Source organism: Orbicella faveolata, unplaced genomic scaffold (assembly GCF_042242905.1).
Source record: "Orbicella faveolata isolate gen_17 unplaced genomic scaffold, um_ofav_v1 contig_25, whole genome shotgun sequence".
Taxonomy (NCBI): Eukaryota; Metazoa; Cnidaria; class Anthozoa; order Scleractinia; family Merulinidae; genus Orbicella; species Orbicella faveolata.
Genome location: NW_028301553.1, coordinates 2,475,001 through 2,490,925, shown reverse-complemented (window position 1 = coordinate 2,490,925; position 15,925 = coordinate 2,475,001). Strand labels below are relative to the sequence as shown.

Genomic DNA, 15,925 nt, shown 5'->3' with positions numbered 1-15,925 from the left:
GTCTAAGGGGACTAGGTAATGTCCCCGAAACTGTAGCTCCGTCCTTGAGTGAGAAAATCTGACGTCGCTGTGCCGGAGTGTATTAATTCCCCTTACCAACTCCCATCAGGATCGAGCCTATGACTGGGACCCTCCATATGGTTGACTCCAAGGGTTAGCGATGATGGGCGATGCAGGCTCCGGATCGTGGGCTCCTACTCCCATAATTTTTTTTAAGGTTAGTTCTGAGAACTTGTTACTACAACAATATATCTTCCCCGCATCGCTGTTTTTTTTTTGTTTTTGTTTTTGTTTTTTAATAATTTTCGATCCTAGGGCCACTAGTCACACTGTCGAAGGTTTCCTTGGCTTATAGCTCCCAGGAGCGTTGCTGCTTCTCCTCCCGGGGGGGAATACTAGTCAGCCTCAGGGCACACCTCAGTATTCTGTAAGGTTTCCCCTAACTGCATGAAGACAGGCACGATAGTTGTGAAGTCCCGAGGAGGACCTCCCATATGAAAAGGCCGGTAATGCTAAGGGGTATAAAATAAAGGGTTTTGGTCTCCACGAAACGCCACGTCAAAGTTTCTTTTAAGGTGCACTTGAAGAAATAGTATTAAAAAGGGCTCTTATGTCCATTTTTAGGCTCGATTTTCGCCGGTCCCTCGACTCAGGTTTACTAGTTTGAGTGATATCTTTTACGGCTCAAATACAGCTCGAGCAAGGCCCAGATTGGTATCCTTTAGGGGTTTAAGTCAAATTTTCAGACGAACACTCCCGACATTTTCATATGGGTGTCCCACCGGGTGGGTAATGTCTTGCCCAAAAACACGACACAAAAACCCTGGCCAGGGCTAGCCAACGCCGCCCCGCCGGATCCACCCCGCCGGATCTCTTCGCTTGCCAGTTCACGCGTGTGACTCCAAGGTGAGCCTGCACGCAGGCTAAGCCAGGGTTCGAACCCGAGCCGCTTAATCGCGTTGTGTTTTTGAAAGAGCTCTAGTCAGCCACATGTTTGGTTTTGTGTACATGCGAGAGTTTGGCCATTATATTTTATTCGGAGCTTGTCAAAACGAAGGAAATCACTATAAAACTACTAACGATAATTACTTATTTTCAAAAACGCAACTTACAGTATAGCAGAAAGATTGCGCTTCACCCTGTAATATCAAGAATTTCGATAGCAACGAAAATGGCGCAGGCTGACCAGAGTCCTTTAAGCCTGCAAAAACCAACCAGCAAGCTCATTCAGATTCTAGAAAAGAAACCTGTCTAAATCAGACACCAGTTGAATTTGACTCACATTTCATCACTAAAGACTTTAATTAACCATATTTTGACTTAATTTTTTACAGTGCACTGGTATATTATATGAACTTCGCTGATATTGGCTACATGTGTACTGAGAGGTCTGCACTGGATCCAGGCCTCCAGCAGTGTTAGGTATGTCAGTGCATTTCTCGTAAGCGTTGTAGCAGCAGTGCAATATTATTTACAGCATATTATTGTGATGAAAGGAGATCCATGATCTCCGTTTTTACTTGATGAAACTATTATAATTGCACGTGGCTTATTAACTTACTTAAAGACAAAGAATGGCGCTAATGACTCAAAAAGCTTCCTCTACCTAAGCTGACCGATCAAAACCAATTAAACTGACAATAAACAAATGAGCGTAAATCACAACAGAAGTACTCTTCCACCCCCCCTCCCCACCCCCAATTTTTTTTCAATTCGACCCGCAGCAATTCATGATGATCATTTTGCTCTAGGGAGCTCCATGTTGCGCCTGACTGGTTATCACGGCTCAGTTGTGACTTTCGCGCGAGTAACGACCAATAGCCCTTTTCACGGTTAGTTTTTCTCATTTGCATTACAATGTAATCTAACGTCGATGCGAGGCAGTTTTGGGTTAAAACTGCAAAATAGCCCGAAATTGCCTCACATTCACGTTAGATTACATTGCAATGCAAATGAGAAAGCTAACCGTGAAAAGGGCTATTGGAGCCCACCTCATTATTATCTCTAAGGTCATTAGGAACGAGGCTGGAATCTTGGTAGTGTACGTCATCAGAATGGAATTTTTCGGATCAAATTAAACCGCGCGAAGGGAGACGGCTATTTATCACGCTAAATTAAGGAAAAATGACAGACTGCACATTTTGTTAATGAGGTCGGACAAATCTTTGTCATTCAAAATCAATGCAGACAAATTGCTCCGGCTTTAAATGACTAACAGCTTTCATTTACAAATCACCCCTGTATGTCCAGTAGGCCACTTCCGAGTTGCCTTTTGCCTCTGTTTCAAAACGAGTCTTCGTGTGAAACCATTCATATGGAAATGTGTGCCGCCTACAGGTTCATTTTCATGAAAATCAAACTCATTTTTATATGAGAGATTTCTGGGGCGAATACGTACAGGATTTTCGGGTGCGTTCCTTTCGGGTGATCTGGATCAGGATCAGTGATCCAAGATCACTCAAATCATAGCGCATCAAAGGAACCAATGAATCCATGACCAGAGTGGATTCATCGGTTCCTTTGATGCACCATGATCCGAGTGACCTTGGATCACTGATCCTGATCCAGATCACCCTCAAAGAAACGCACTCTTAGGAAAGGGGGTTCGAGATGCGGACCGCCCAAGGCGTTCCCCCGTAGGAAGATTCAGGGGCATGCAACCCCGGAAAATTTTTAAAATCTTGAGCTCCTCGAAAATTGGTTTTCCGGCAGTCTGAAGCCAAGTTAAGTCATTAGTTTTACATTAGGGGGGTTGCCGAGCCCCCCCCCCGAATCCCCTTAGATCCACCCCAGGGTTATGCACTTAGACTCGTTTTAAAACAGAGGTGGAACTAGTACAAGGTAACTCAGAAATGGCCTGTTAATCATCAGTCGGGTGAATCAAAAATGCACCAAAGAAGCTTTTCAAGCTGTCCATATTGTAGCGACTCGTGTACGGAACACGAACAGAGATGGTGTCGTTAACTCGAAGCATAAACACTCCGCCATGATACTTAGTGTTATACTTTTTCGTTTCGCTAATCACGCTTGATAAGCTCTCCATGACCTTTTTGTCGTTGATGTAAGTGTTATGAGCCATCTGATGTGTTTCACCGTCGTAATAATACATTTGGCTGTATATGAAATAATATCCTTGTCTTTTGATTTCCACGGTGCCTGTGGGCTCATGGTACAAGATGCTGCCAACCTTGTGACTCATTTTCCAGTTGGTGATGAGGTGGTGATCTGAAAGACAACCAGACATGAATCGATTTTAACTGACACAAAGAAAGTTTAACATCTAGGTAAATTAAACTCTTGTTCGTTCCTTGATTGAAAATAAAACACAAACAGCCGTGATAAACATTGTACACCAACGCAGTTTTATACTAAACTTGACATTTCGTATGCTGAGCAACGTAAGCGTTGCAATTTTTGAACAACTATTCATATCGTTCTTATTGGTGGTCTGGAACCTAGACTGAGAAAAATGATAGATAAATTAAAATAGAAACCATGGCTATGGAAAAACTATGGGATACGCTAAAAGTGTTCTCTCTCGGTCGACGTCCATAGTTAGTTTCAAAAAACTGGTGGCATTGATGTCAAGACCATATCCTCCAGTTGATGATTTTGTCTCTTCTCGTCACCTGTCTGTCTGGCAAAGTATAATATTGCAAGGAGAAAGTAGGTGCTAATCACTCTTGGTTCTAGGTAAGTGAATCATGCTTTCTCAGGACTTACGAGCTTGTTCTATTTCATGGCCTTTTCCCACCAAGTGGATGCTCTCGCTTATCTAAAATGCAAAACAAGGCAGAAACAAATAAAATTAGCTTCTTCACTAGCAACGGCACAGGTTAGAAGCAGCAGCAAAGGAACCTAATGGGTCGACCCATTAAACTATGTTTAAAGTTAGAAGTGTTTGTCGTTGCTACTGGGTAAAACTAAATTCAGTTTATTCCATCCAAAGTGGTTTGCCGCACTTCAAGTAAACCAAACCGACGTAGAAGGTGGAGGCTAGTCATCCGAGTCTAAACATAACTGACGCTGAAACTTCTGTTGCTAAAAATTAACAGTCGCCTTTTTGAGAGCCCCCTACACCAGGACGATCACACTTTCCTAACTATTTAAACTCTATTGATTAAGCAATAAAACATTACGCGATATACTCCTAATTAACCGCAGGTCCACATCAGCTTATGCTGCCTATATACCGACCTGCGTAAACAAATAAATGATGTATGTATGTATGTGTGTGTGTGTGTGTCTGTCTGTCTGTATGTATGTATGTATGTATGTATGTGTGTGTGTGTGTGTATGTGTGTGTGTGTGTATGTATGTATGTAGGTATACTTACGAGTGCACCAGCTGGGCCAGGCGGTCCTGTAGAAAAGTGTGTAAAAATATTTCAGTAAAATGTTGATATCAGGCTCGTAAATAGAGTAATACTGAAAGAAAACCGTGGATAGAGTATGGATTGTGGTAGAAATAATAGCTGTAGTAAATTAGACGTACTGAGAAATTAGAAATTAAGGGAGTGATTAAGTGTTGATGGGTTGGAGTTGAGATGGAAAAATTCCTTCATTTTGTTTATTACATTATTTTTCGATTTCATTCACTAAATTTTGCAGGAACAGGTTATTTACTGGACTTACTTTGACGTGGCATCTTACTACCATGTGAATGTGACAGGCTAGAAAACACTAAAACACAAATCAAACCTGGCAAACCTTGCGGCCCTGGAAGTCCCATAGTTCCTTTCGGTCCCATTTCGCCTTCGTCTCCCTTAACCCCCTGAGGACCCTGGGGACCAACAGGGCCTTGTTTACCTAAAAAAAGAAGAAAAACACTTTGTTCCAAATTTCTTTCACGTAGCTTTAAGAAGTACACTGTACTACGTCGGAGATGAGATACACCACCAAAAAATTTATGTCCTCCAAAATGCGTAAGAAAATCTGCCTAATGAAAGTTTCTTGTCTAAAAACCGTTGCGTTCGGAGGAAAAAATGAATATGAGGTTAACCTGGTGGAAAAGTAGCTTCACAGTGTTAAATTCATTTCAAATCGGAATTAGATCCTTTATAAAGTAAGGTTAATCCTTTCGTTCAATCTTGTTCAGTTACCTCTTAAAACTGATAATCCTCGCCTCTAAAATGATCGATGGGAACTTGACAGCGGTCGAACGACAGAAATTTGCCGAAAACAAGAAAATGGCTTCAAAGACAAGGGTTATTCTTTTTCGCGATAATTTGAAAACGGGGCAATGGAGCCTTAACGGCGCCTTTTGTGTTTTAAGCCTATTATGTTCAGTTGCGTTGATATATGATTTTTCTTTCGGTGTAGCTAAGCGCATTGACCACTTTAAACAACAACTTTTGAACATTTTTTTGAGCAATTTTGTTCCACTGCGAACGTACAGAGCATCCAAAAAGCAAAAAAACTCGTTTGTTTGAGATGAATGAGAATATACTCACATTAATGAACTATTTTATACTGATATCCTTGCTCATGATTCTACTTCATCACGAATATCGTGAACGAAATCCTCTGAAATAAAAAAATAACAGCCTGAGAAATATAACAACTGACCTTCTTTTCCTTCGGCGCCACTCGGCCCAGTTTCACCGCGAAGTCCTGGCGGTCCAATTGGGCCGGGAGGTCCTGGATTACCAGTAGTGCCCTGGTCGCCCTTTTCCCCTATGAGAGCGAATAACATGAAAAATTTAATAAGTCGTTTGTGTGAATAGCTCGAAATTTCTCGACTTTTAAGCCTACAATCAGTAGCTTACAACCAATGGACGCCTTCTTTTCGTTTTGTTACGATCTATCGTAGTCTCCTGTGACTGCCCTAAGTACCCAGGTTACCGTCGCTCAGTCAGCCCAAGTTTTTTGGAGCCTAGGGAGACTGGTACGGAGATGGTGTTTGACCCTGACTGAAATTCTGGGTAGGGTGTTTGTAACAAACAGAGTGTGTTTAAAATTCTCTTAATTTACCTTTTTTACCTTTGCAACCTACAAAGAAAATGAGAAAACATGTTTTAGGATATAAATTGGGTCAAATCGCCAATCGTTGAAGAAGCTGTTGCTACTTTGTAGATGTTAAAACATACCTCTGTACAACTACGTTGGAAGCAGTTTACAAATTTAAATAACAACAAAAAGAGACATAGCCCATTGCAAAAACGTGAGAGGACTGGGACGAGTTTCTTATATTGATTAGATTGAAAATCCAAACATTTCAACTAAAATGTTACTGAATGAAAAGCTACCCAGTCAACTTTGAGAGTTTTCAGCGGAAAATTTTCCAAATGGGAGCCTTGCAAAAGTTGCAAAATTCCATACAAACCCTTAAAAATTTTGCGGCCTGTCTACCCAGTCCATACAAACTCTCTATTTTAGGTGATATTTGAAGAGCTATCATTTTGCCATTTTCCTCCTCTTAATACTTCTATTCTTGCTTAAGACTCTCAAATTTAGTTGATGTTTCATTTGAATATCTTAGTTTTTCAAACAAACGGAAAACAACCACACTCTTTCCCAGTCCTCTCATGTTTTGGCAATAGGCTATAACATAAACACAACATTAAGAACACACAACAACTTTCATCTACAACCGCAGTTCATATATGAATTATTTCATATAAACTTCACATCATAAACACAACATCATGCACCACTCAATGCCTTTTCTTTTCTCACCTCTTTTGCATCGGATATCTGCAAAGAAATAAGGCATGTCTTTTAGTATGATTTATAATGCTTGATTCCGGGCGGCCGTAACTACAATGAATTACACCCGTCGGGTGGAGGCTGTGTATCATTGACGAGCGAAGTCGTTATTATCTTCACGCTTGGGTGTTTTGCCTGCAGGAACGTCAGTCTTTTGTCATGCAAAGTAATTGAAAAGCAACCTGTTTTCTCGGTTTATAACTCATGGAGGGCTACTCATATAGTCGCCCTGCAGTTTGCTTGCGATTAGCATTTATGGGGCGACGGGTAAGGCGACTGTATGTGTCCTACCATGAAGTTCTTGCCGTGTTTTTTTGAAGCCCTTATGATAATATAGCAACAAAATCAGTAAGGGTCGACAAACGATAGGCCAGTCTCCATTGTTGCTGCAAAATCGCTTATCGTGTACCCAATCATAGATAATCTATAGTAAATTGTACGAGTTATTGCTCGGAATGAAAATGAACTGCGTTATATTGAAACGCGTCTTTCATGATACTCTTGATTAAGTCTTTGATTGACTTTTGACATCTTCATGTCAAAAACGTCTCTATATTGGATTTCGTATATTGCTCAGCCAATAGCAATGGCTTCCCCCCTGCGGAAGGAGAAACTGACTAAACACACGTGGATTGTGGAAAGGCTTTGAAGTGAGCACAAAGAAAGTCGAAAAATCAACAGGAAGAAGTTAGCAATCACAAAGGCTACTGAAATTTCCAAGAAATACATTAATACTGAAATGAAGTTACAATTCAATTCACTAACCGAAAAATATGCGGAAGTAAGATAGAAAAATTTCAGTATACTCATTTCAGCCGACATCCTGATTAAAATGAACAATATTGTAAGCAATGAATTCCCTTGTTCTTTTTGTTCGTTGTAATTTTAAAAAGCTGAAAAGACTGTGTAAGCTAGCAAACGTGTTTTATTTTATGATTATCAGTTCCTCTATGCTCCCAACTGTGTCCATTAATATTGAATTACAATGAGAGTAATTATAAGAGGTGAGATTATGTCTCCTGAACGCCCAATTCTGAAATTAATGGTAGCTTTGCTTATTAAAGAACTCTGAGAAAATTTTCTGCTAAAATGTTTGAGTAGTTTTAATTACTTTAAAAAGTAATCATTCAGCGCTCTCTGTTTGTTCGGTTCATTATCAATTCCACAAGCTGCTGCCAATTCCCATAACGTGGATGTTTTGAAACCAGACACAATAACAATGAAGTGTGTTTGCTGACGGAAAACGACGTGCAGCTTAACAATAATCACAACCCACCTTCAGTTTGCAGCTTGAAACCTTGGAACTGCCGCTTATTTCGTGTTTGGGGCGGATACGGGTGCATCTGCTGCAAAAACCAACAACTACGCATGTAATAACAGTTAATCGACGTTGCACTCAGCTACATTATGCAAAATTTTGACAACACACGCCACTTATTACATTGCAGGCATTAGTTACCTTGTTTTTTAGACGTTTTTCTGTCCTTTCCTGTCGTTCTTGATTAGTCCCACCCTCTTCACTCTCTTGCGTCCCCTGAGCTGTGAACCTGGTCTCCAGCTTGTAAACACGCGCTGCAAGATCGTCTGCGATCGTTTCCAGAGTTTGAATTCTAGCCGACTGCTTCACCGTGAAACGATACAGAGTCGCTATAAAAACTGTGACGAGTATGACGTAAATTGCGGCCACGAGAACCACAAACGAGATCAAGTTGCTGCGAGCACGCGAGTGATCGCGTTTCTCCATGTCTGCCGGATGTGTTTGACGCGAAGTCGCGAAGTGCAGAAGTTGTTTTGATCCTAGCGCGCCAATTCTTAGAACTGTTTGATTTATTATTGTCTCACGCTTCAGTAAACATGTATATTTTGTGAGTTTCTCGGAAAAAACGGTCACACCAGCCGAGGGCTTTCACGTGTTGGAGTTGTGACCTGCACGGGAGCCGATGGACTACCGCCTAAACAATGTCTGCAACAAGAGCAATCTGTAAATTTGTCTTCGCATGCTTGGTGATTTTTGCAGAGGCAGAGACGAACCGTATAGTTCTAACGTCTTCATGCCTTTTTTTGCTTTTGTTTTATTATGAAGGTCTGCCTTGATGTGAATATGTTGTAGTGTGGGTCTCGTTACTTCCTCGTTCCCTCCTGGATGACTTTTGCTTTTTGAATACCGTACATGCTCAGAAGTGCAGAAGAACCTCTTGATTTGGTTCAAGATGAAATGGAGGTCAATAAAACAAATTGCAATCTATTTCTCAATTGAAACTCTCCTTTTCTTTCCACTCAGAGCGCTTTTTAATTTCTCCTTATACCCTCGACAAAGAAAAACGGGGGGCAGAATTTCCTCGTTGCATCCATTCAAGTTAAAATACGAATGCAGAGAACAATGCAAATGGAAATTAAAGTTTTCTAACGTTCTCATTGATTGCAGGAAACTGAAAAGAGAAGAACAAGTTTCAAGAACAAGGGCTTAAAAAGTCAAGGAAAAGGCACACGTGCCTCAAACAGGTTCTAACTGAGGATGAAGTGTAAAAACTAGAATGAAAGAGAAGAGTATGAAAGTCAAGGTGCCCAAAATAACGACTGGCAGTGAGAGGTAAAGGTATATCTTTTATTGAAATAGTCCTTTTTCAACAATTCCGTATACAATGTTGAGGCTACGTGTATGACTCGTTTTAGGATCCGCAGACCTGTATAACTACATACTACGTAGACTAGCACTGTAATTTTTCTTGCGGTACAACATGCCACGTAAAGGCGAGTGATATACGTAGGGTACTGCACATGAGCACATTACAAACTAGTTTTCTCCATCACTGACCCAGAAGCATCGCGATACGCAACACGCGAGATACGATTAAACTGGTATGCATGCAACGGCTTTCCAGCTTTTGATTGGCTGTTCAACATGGGATAAATCACAATATACAAAGCTATCGTTAAATTCTGTAATTATTTGATTACATTATTTTACTTGGATTCTACCTATTGGCGACAATTAGTTTTTGACTTAAGCACTGGTTTAAATGCATCATTTATTTGACTTTTCGGATACCGAAAATAAACTTAGAGGAAACTTCTATACGGTCAATCGAGGCCTCTTTTGGTTAAATTACAAGCTGGAAAGTGGTCAACACGTAAGCTTGCGTTACCTTGACTTCTACCCATGAAATGTCTTAAAAAATGTTCACTGTCACACGTTTTAAAAATATCATATAATGAAATCCAACAATTGTTAAGTAAAAGCGCGAACTAATCTCTCGTCACGTGTTCTCCTCGTTGCGTGACGATTCCAATGATGTACGACTACGGAGAGTCTACGGAGAGTATTAACGCGTTGAAACGTACAAATGATTTAATATCCGTGTTTAACACTTCTAAAAGTGCTTATGAATACTCACTAATTTTAAAACTGGCTTAATGAACTTCTTACATTCCCATAAGGTCAAGCAACTATTTTAAATTACTAGCCTATGTAGCAGTTATTTTCTCCCCAATTGCGCGACTCGAGCGAAAAGTTTGAGAGGCACGTAAAGGCTAAGGGCGCGAAAGTTACTTTCGAGCTCTAAGCCGTTGCGTGCCCACCAAGATTTCCGCACGCGCCCCGCGCGCCTGGGAAGGAAACGACTGCTACGCATGCGCAGGCTAAATCACCAGTTAAATTATCAAGAACAAAATTAGTCAACTTGAGTTGACGAGAACCAACAGTGATCAAACGCTTTTGCCATTTAAAGTTGTATCTTTTAGAAGTCAAATAAAGCTTGAACCACGTCCAGATTGGTTTCCTTTGGGGGTTTAATTTTCAGACGATCATCCCCGACGTTTTCATATGGGAATCCCTCCGGGATCTCCTTCGCTGGCGATATTTCATTTGGGGTAAATGTTTCACGATTCAAGTCACGCAACGAAGAAATCTTCCAATCAAGGAAACGGCGAAACTAACTGTCTGCTGTTACCGTAGAAAATCACCATAGAGGTAACGATAAAACAAAAAGAAAATAGGATGGTTAACATTAACAAAGATCTAGATGGATTACAAAAGACGAGTTTGAAGAATTCAGGCTGTGTTTGAAGCTAAAAAGGCACATAAAAAAACAACAACAAAACGAAACAAAACAAAACTTTATCAGTTAACAGTTTGTCGAGGTTTGGTTACCTTTGTTAGCCTGCCTGCAGACAACTAAACTCACATGTGCACGCAGGCTAAACTGCGAAGGAAGAAGTTTTAATTCCCTTTAATTAAGGTAGCGGTACACCAACCGGAAGTTGGTCAGGATACAACATAAATACTCCAAAATAGCTGTAAGGAGCTTCCATGTAGTATACCTTGCTCCGGTAAACTTCAACCTTGAGAATGTCGCCTCGATTCAGATGAAACAGGCCTCCCTGGTAATTCGTGTAGTAGTGTTTATTACATCCCGCCACGCTGGAGATGCTGCCAAGAATCTTGTTACCGTTTAGCAAAGTGTAGTGGTTCATGGAATAGCTACTGCAGTCGTGATAATACATCTGGCTGTAAACATAGTACATTCCAGAACGACCGATCACAAGTTCACCCACGTGCCTTCTGAAAAGGATGCTTCCATTAACATGGCTTTCGCTCCATCGATGTACAGTGCCTGCGAAAGAAGCTTGAGAAGTGAGTACTAGCTTACTTTGGACCTTACCTCCATGAACAAGGAAACGAGGGTGATTTCAGCGTTTCGTCCATGACTTACAAACACAGAAGACTTTGCTTCCATGTTTCTGCTTTCTGTGTTTCATAAATGGTCAAATTTTCAGTCAAATATTCGACGATAGTTTCTAGAAGAGCATTACAGTACAGAGTCGAGTAACTTGTGATTACCGGAAAAGCGCTCGTAAATTATAAGTGGACTTTCGGACGGATGTTGATGATTTGTTGTACAACACTACAAATTACAACTTAAAAAAATATTGGTAAATGAATGAACGAATAGACAAAGGAATACCTTACCAGCATGAACCACTCTTTTCCCGTTGCCCACCAAATGAGCGCTTTCTCTTGCCTAAGAAAAAGAATTGCTGAACATTAAGTATAAAAAAAAACAATTTAAGTGATATTAGAGAGAAAAGCAAGAGAAAAGATAGAGTGAGACAAAGCCGAAGAGAGAGAGAGTAACGCAAGAAAGGAAGAGAAAGAAGTTCAACCCGAGAAGTTCAGAGAACACGATCCGACAAAAAATTCGTGAATTTCGTAAAACTGAGCTTTTTATTGATTTTTGCTTCGATACATTAACGTTAAGGCAGGTGACAAGCTATGAAATGTTTACTTGTGTTAACTTTCGTAAGGACTCGTTCTCTGTCTACCACAGTTTTTTCGTTTCCTTCGCGAGAAGCTGAAAAGCAAGGGTGCCACAGAGAATAGACGGTCTTTGAACAGACTAAGGGATTCGTGTTAGTGGGTGATATAACTTGATCGCTTAGTCATCGATACAATAACAAGATAAATAAATAAATAGACTAACCATCGGGCCTGGCGGTCCGCGTTCTCCTAAACACAACCAGAAAACGAACGTTAGTAAACCTTTATGATATCTTCTTTTAGTAGACATGGATAGCAATCTTTTGGAAATACGCGAATTTCATTAGTTCCCATTCTAACTATTCACAGATAGCATGATCAGGATTGCACGAGAGTATTATATTTGTTTTTTGGTCTCTGGTCCCTTTATCTTGATCATTTTCTAGTCCAGACTCTTTACTGGGTCTTTACTGTTTCCATAACAAACCATGCAGCTGGTCTTACCTTTTAATCCGGGTTCTCCCATTAAGCCAGGTGCACCCGGAGTTCCCGCGGGACCATCTGGCCCGGGAGGCCCCGCGGTACCCGGCGGACCCGCGTCCCCTTTTTGACCAGTGGTACCTTGAATTAAAACATGGCGATACGTTACACTACAAGCTGCTACAATATCGAACTGATTTTACTATGCAAACAGAAAAACTCAGGGATCTCAGCAAACAAGTCGACGTAAAAAGAGCGCTCTTTGCTACCGTCACGCAACATTCTTATCTAATTGGGTAGACACGTTGCGTGACGATCGAAGTAACGGCTATGAAAAGGACCGGGTTCTTTACGTTCATTACTGTCTTATGAACTTTAATGGACGACAATGTTAGCAACTTTTATCTGATCAGTAACTCCATTGGTTCTTGTGAGAAAGGCCTGTGAGAAAGGACATTGCTTTTTTTTTAAAGGTGGAGTATGTATGCTATGAAGCCACCTTAATTCGCTAAGTAACGGACATCTTTACGCAATTTTTCCTCCTCGTGCTGGGAAAGATTTCCTGACGAGCTTCTCCATAGAAAGGTACTAGTGGTAATGAAGTCTAGAACTATAATAATAACCTGGATTTCCTTTTCGACCTCTTCTTCCCTTTGGACCTAAAAAAAGTAAAACACAAGGACAAAAGTGACGAGAGAAATCTATACCATATTAATTCCGTCTAGGATCAAACAACTGGCCAATTTCACCCTTACCTTCAGGCCCCGGCGGTCCCCGCGGCCCGGGAGATCCGGTCCGTCCCCTTGGACACACTGTGGTACAGGCGCTACCAGACTGAGAATTTCGTCTGATTCTTCCAGAGAATATGTTCTTGACATCATCAATCTTTATCTGCTGAGAAAGAAAAAAAGAGGAGACTGTTCATTGGCAAGGCATTGGGTAGACGTTTTCAAAATAGCCTTGTGTCTTGGAAAAAGCATCAAAATTTAGTTACAGCAATATTTTTATTTATTTTTCGTGAATGTCTTGTTTGTCTATATGAAAATTTGAAATTTTTATCGGGAGTTTGTAAAGCTGAGCTGCGTTAAATCCTCTTGTCTTGTCTCACTGGCTTGAGCATAATGCAGCAAAAAGCCATGAAAGTATTGTCTCCCCCTCTCTCTCCCTCACCCCATTCTGCCGGATAACATTTCTAGTTTTTCCTCATTTTAATTTTCCAGGGAATCGTATCCTTTGCGAAGAAAAATTTCAAGGATCACTTTATAGGTTGCGGGATGCAAGTAACCTGGAAAATTGACAGGATGAAACACTCGGTTGGTTGTCGGAACGATCACCATGGCTACAATCGCTACAATAAATCTGGTTGAAAGGTCAAAGTTTTGATGTGGATTTACGGACAAGATGATCAGAGAACTATCGGGTGATCTTTGGGTTGATTTAGCGGTCAGATATTTGGGAATTATAAAATTACCCCGTTGGAAGAAAAGCGTCATTAATTGTTAGAGGTGGTAACAAAGAAGAGGAGCAAATTCTTGAATGCAGGGTGGGGTGGGGTGTGTGTTGTCGGTGACCTTGGGGTACACGATCAATACTAATTATGCAAATCGACACGACAAGGAAGCGGACGGAATAAAGAACGTGCATCAAGACATAGTCTGTTTACAACATTATCATGGATCAGACACTTCATTTACAGGAATAAACCAGGACTGTTAGTGAAGAGTATTCTGCCGTTTGTGTAACAGATCTTAAAGGACCTTGGTAAAAGTTCTATTTGGAGAAGACAACAAGTACAAAGATCAACAATGGAAACAATAGCTGTATGCAGATTTATCAACACGCAGTGAAGTATAACATTTCTGTGGTATGAAATTTGCATCAGTCATCAAACACGCTATCGTTAAAACAAAACATGTGATCGCGTATGAAGTATTCTCTAAGTGCTCATATGTTTACTGCATTACCTGATGGTTTGATTCTTTGTTTTCACGTCGTTTCCTTTCACCCGAGGGCGATACTGTCGGTGTCGCCCCAGCTGCAACTCTATCTGCCTCCAACGAAACAATTCGTCCGCGTAAATCTTTGACGTCCTCTTTCAACAGACTGTAATCTCGCATCAAATAAACCAAGAATACGCTTAATGATACGCAATACACGACCAAGAGCACGATAGCAAGCGCTACAAGGAGCCGCAGTGGACTCGATTTCTCGTTGTCGGCCATTGCTAGTGATGTCCTTGTTGGTTTACGGTGGAGTAGACATGAACTCGCATAGCGTTACATGTAAATATGTCCCTCGCGCGCGAGGAGTTCAGCAGACGACTTCCTGTATTATGTTGGGTGCTAAGAATTCATGCTTCAGTGATCAATTACGACACGTGATCCGCGCGCCTCATTTTGGCGGGAAAGGCACCAGTTGATAGATCTCAAGAATGTTTTGGGAAGAGGTACCGGCCTGGAGAAAATGGCCTATTGCGAATGTTTGGTCTTTATTTAGAAGGTGGGGAGGAAAAAAAATTGACTGTGAATTGAACATTAGCGGCCTTTAGCTAGCTATCATCGCATGATGGTAGGCGAGTTATAAATGGTCACCATAGTCATACCTGACTATAGTTATATTTCAACGGTATAAGCCGTTATTAGAGAAAGGGTAAAATATAGGGGGGGGGGGGGGGGCGGATGAGATAAAGGGTAAAATATGGGAAGTAATTCCCTGCAGAACAACTAGTGTAGCATAGTTAAGAAGCAGAAAGATAACGATAGAGTTGACGCCATCACGATATCTTTTATCTTGACCTAGAGTGACGTAGTAGTGGCGTAGTTGAAACTGAAAGTTTCATAGCTAGATACACGACAGCTGAAGAAGCCGTGATAGCGTCTTTTGTTTTGTTACAACCCAGAATAAATAGAACATTTAATGACACTATGTGTTGTTTTACTCAGTAATACCAACAAGTCCTATACCGACGTTTGTTGGATTGTATTTGTAGTGCAACTAGAGTTAGTTACCTGACAAAGCCAAAACTGCTATACAGTGAAAACTGTATTAAGCGGACACCCTTTAGACCCTCATTAGTGTCTGCCCGCTCAAAACAGGTTCTAACATGTTGTGCAACAACAGTTAATTATTAAACCTTTTGTAACATAGTGTGAGATCAGAGGTGAGATCAAAGACATGCTCATAGCACAATTTCCAGTCAGTCAATGCATCAATCTGGAATAATTACTTAGCTTTAAAACGACATCGCTGAACAATGTTAAAGGAGTCTCAGGTGAACTTTTAGAGGTAAAACTGATGCCTTTGAAGTGTCCGCTCATTGTAGGTTTTGTGCACCAAAATGGCTTAATATCGGTGTCCGCGTCCGCTAAACAGAGGTGACCGCTGAATGCAGGTTTATTTTACAGTAAATGTGGGAAGAAAATTTAGGGACTCAAGCTGATGTCCGCTTGTAATAGAGGGTGTCCACTGAATATGGGGTCCG

General features: G+C 40.9%; 3 protein-coding genes and 1 long non-coding RNA gene across 9 annotated transcripts in view; 1 reads left to right on the top strand and 3 right to left on the bottom strand.

Moving 5' to 3' along the window:
• Positions 1–15,925, top strand: part of LOC110042214 (uncharacterized) — a 36,798-nt gene that overhangs the window by 20,339 nt on the left and 534 nt on the right. The window contains exons 3-5 of one of the 5 annotated variants that reach the window (XR_016208421.1): positions 1,335–1,422; positions 9,133–13,029; positions 13,665–15,925. The exon at positions 13,665–15,925 is cut by the window's right edge and continues 534 nt beyond it. This is a non-coding gene — a long non-coding RNA (uncharacterized LOC110042214). Of the gene's footprint in view, positions 1–109; positions 218–1,334; positions 1,423–9,132 lie in introns of all 5 variants that reach the window. The other 4 variants (XR_016208424.1, XR_016208423.1, XR_016208422.1 and 1 more) reach the window with 4 other exon arrangements.
• LOC110042218 (uncharacterized) lies at positions 1,284–8,523 on the bottom strand. The gene is made up of 9 exons (XM_089293684.1): positions 8,167–8,523; positions 7,984–8,053; positions 6,653–6,695; positions 5,982–5,990; positions 5,568–5,749; positions 4,701–4,808; positions 4,337–4,362; positions 3,724–3,775; positions 1,284–3,225 (listed from the first exon to the last, which is right to left on the bottom strand). Exons 1-9 carry the CDS (start codon positions 8,449–8,451, stop codon positions 2,861–2,863), a joined length of 1,140 nt encoding a protein of 379 aa, XP_089149810.1. The 5' UTR covers positions 8,452–8,523; the 3' UTR covers positions 1,284–2,860.
• Positions 9,292–14,666, bottom strand: LOC149108555 (uncharacterized). Of its 2 annotated transcripts, none has more exons than XM_089293570.1 (7): positions 14,409–14,666; positions 13,200–13,338; positions 13,068–13,103; positions 12,469–12,585; positions 12,188–12,213; positions 11,677–11,728; positions 9,292–11,320 (listed from the first exon to the last, which is right to left on the bottom strand). In XM_089293570.1, the coding sequence occupies exons 1-7, from the start codon at positions 14,664–14,666 to the stop codon at positions 10,941–10,943; spliced, it is 1,008 nt and encodes a 335-aa protein (XP_089149696.1). In that variant the 3' UTR covers positions 9,292–10,940. The 2 variants fall into 2 exon arrangements, with proteins under 2 accessions (XP_089149696.1, XP_089149698.1); XM_089293572.1 differs by having other exon boundaries at positions 13,200–13,335.
• Positions 15,357–15,925, bottom strand: part of LOC110042280 (phospholipid scramblase 2-like) — an 11,225-nt gene continuing 10,656 nt past the window's right edge. The window contains exon 8 of the mRNA XM_020747643.2: positions 15,357–15,925. This exon is cut by the window's right edge and continues 2,941 nt beyond it. The gene's annotated coding sequence lies outside the window, so the exon portion shown is untranslated.

Bases quoted from the DNA above. Each gene is read 5' to 3' on its own strand.
- LOC110042218 (XM_089293684.1), bottom strand. From the start codon at position 8,451: ATGGAGAAACGCGATCACTCGCGTGCTCGCAGCAACTTGATCTCGTTT. The intron at 6,696-7,983 runs GTGGGTTGTGAT...ATTTCTTTGCAG, and splicing joins TTTCAAGCTGCAAACTGAAG to ATATCCGATGCAAAAGAGGT. The intron at 4,809-5,567 runs GTCAGTTGTTAT...TTCTTTTTTTAG, and splicing joins TGGCGCCGAAGGAAAAGAAG to GTAAACAAGGCCCTGTTGGT.
- LOC149108555 (XM_089293570.1), bottom strand. From the start codon at position 14,666: ATGGCCGACAACGAGAAATCGAGTCCACTGCGGCTCCTTGTAGCGCTT. The intron at 11,729-12,187 runs GTTAGTCTATTT...TCTTTTTCTTAG, and splicing joins GCGGACCGCCAGGCCCGATG to GCAAGAGAAAGCGCTCATTT. The intron at 11,321-11,676 runs GTAAGGTATTCC...CTTCTTTCGCAG, and splicing joins GAAAAGAGTGGTTCATGCTG to GCACTGTACATCGATGGAGC.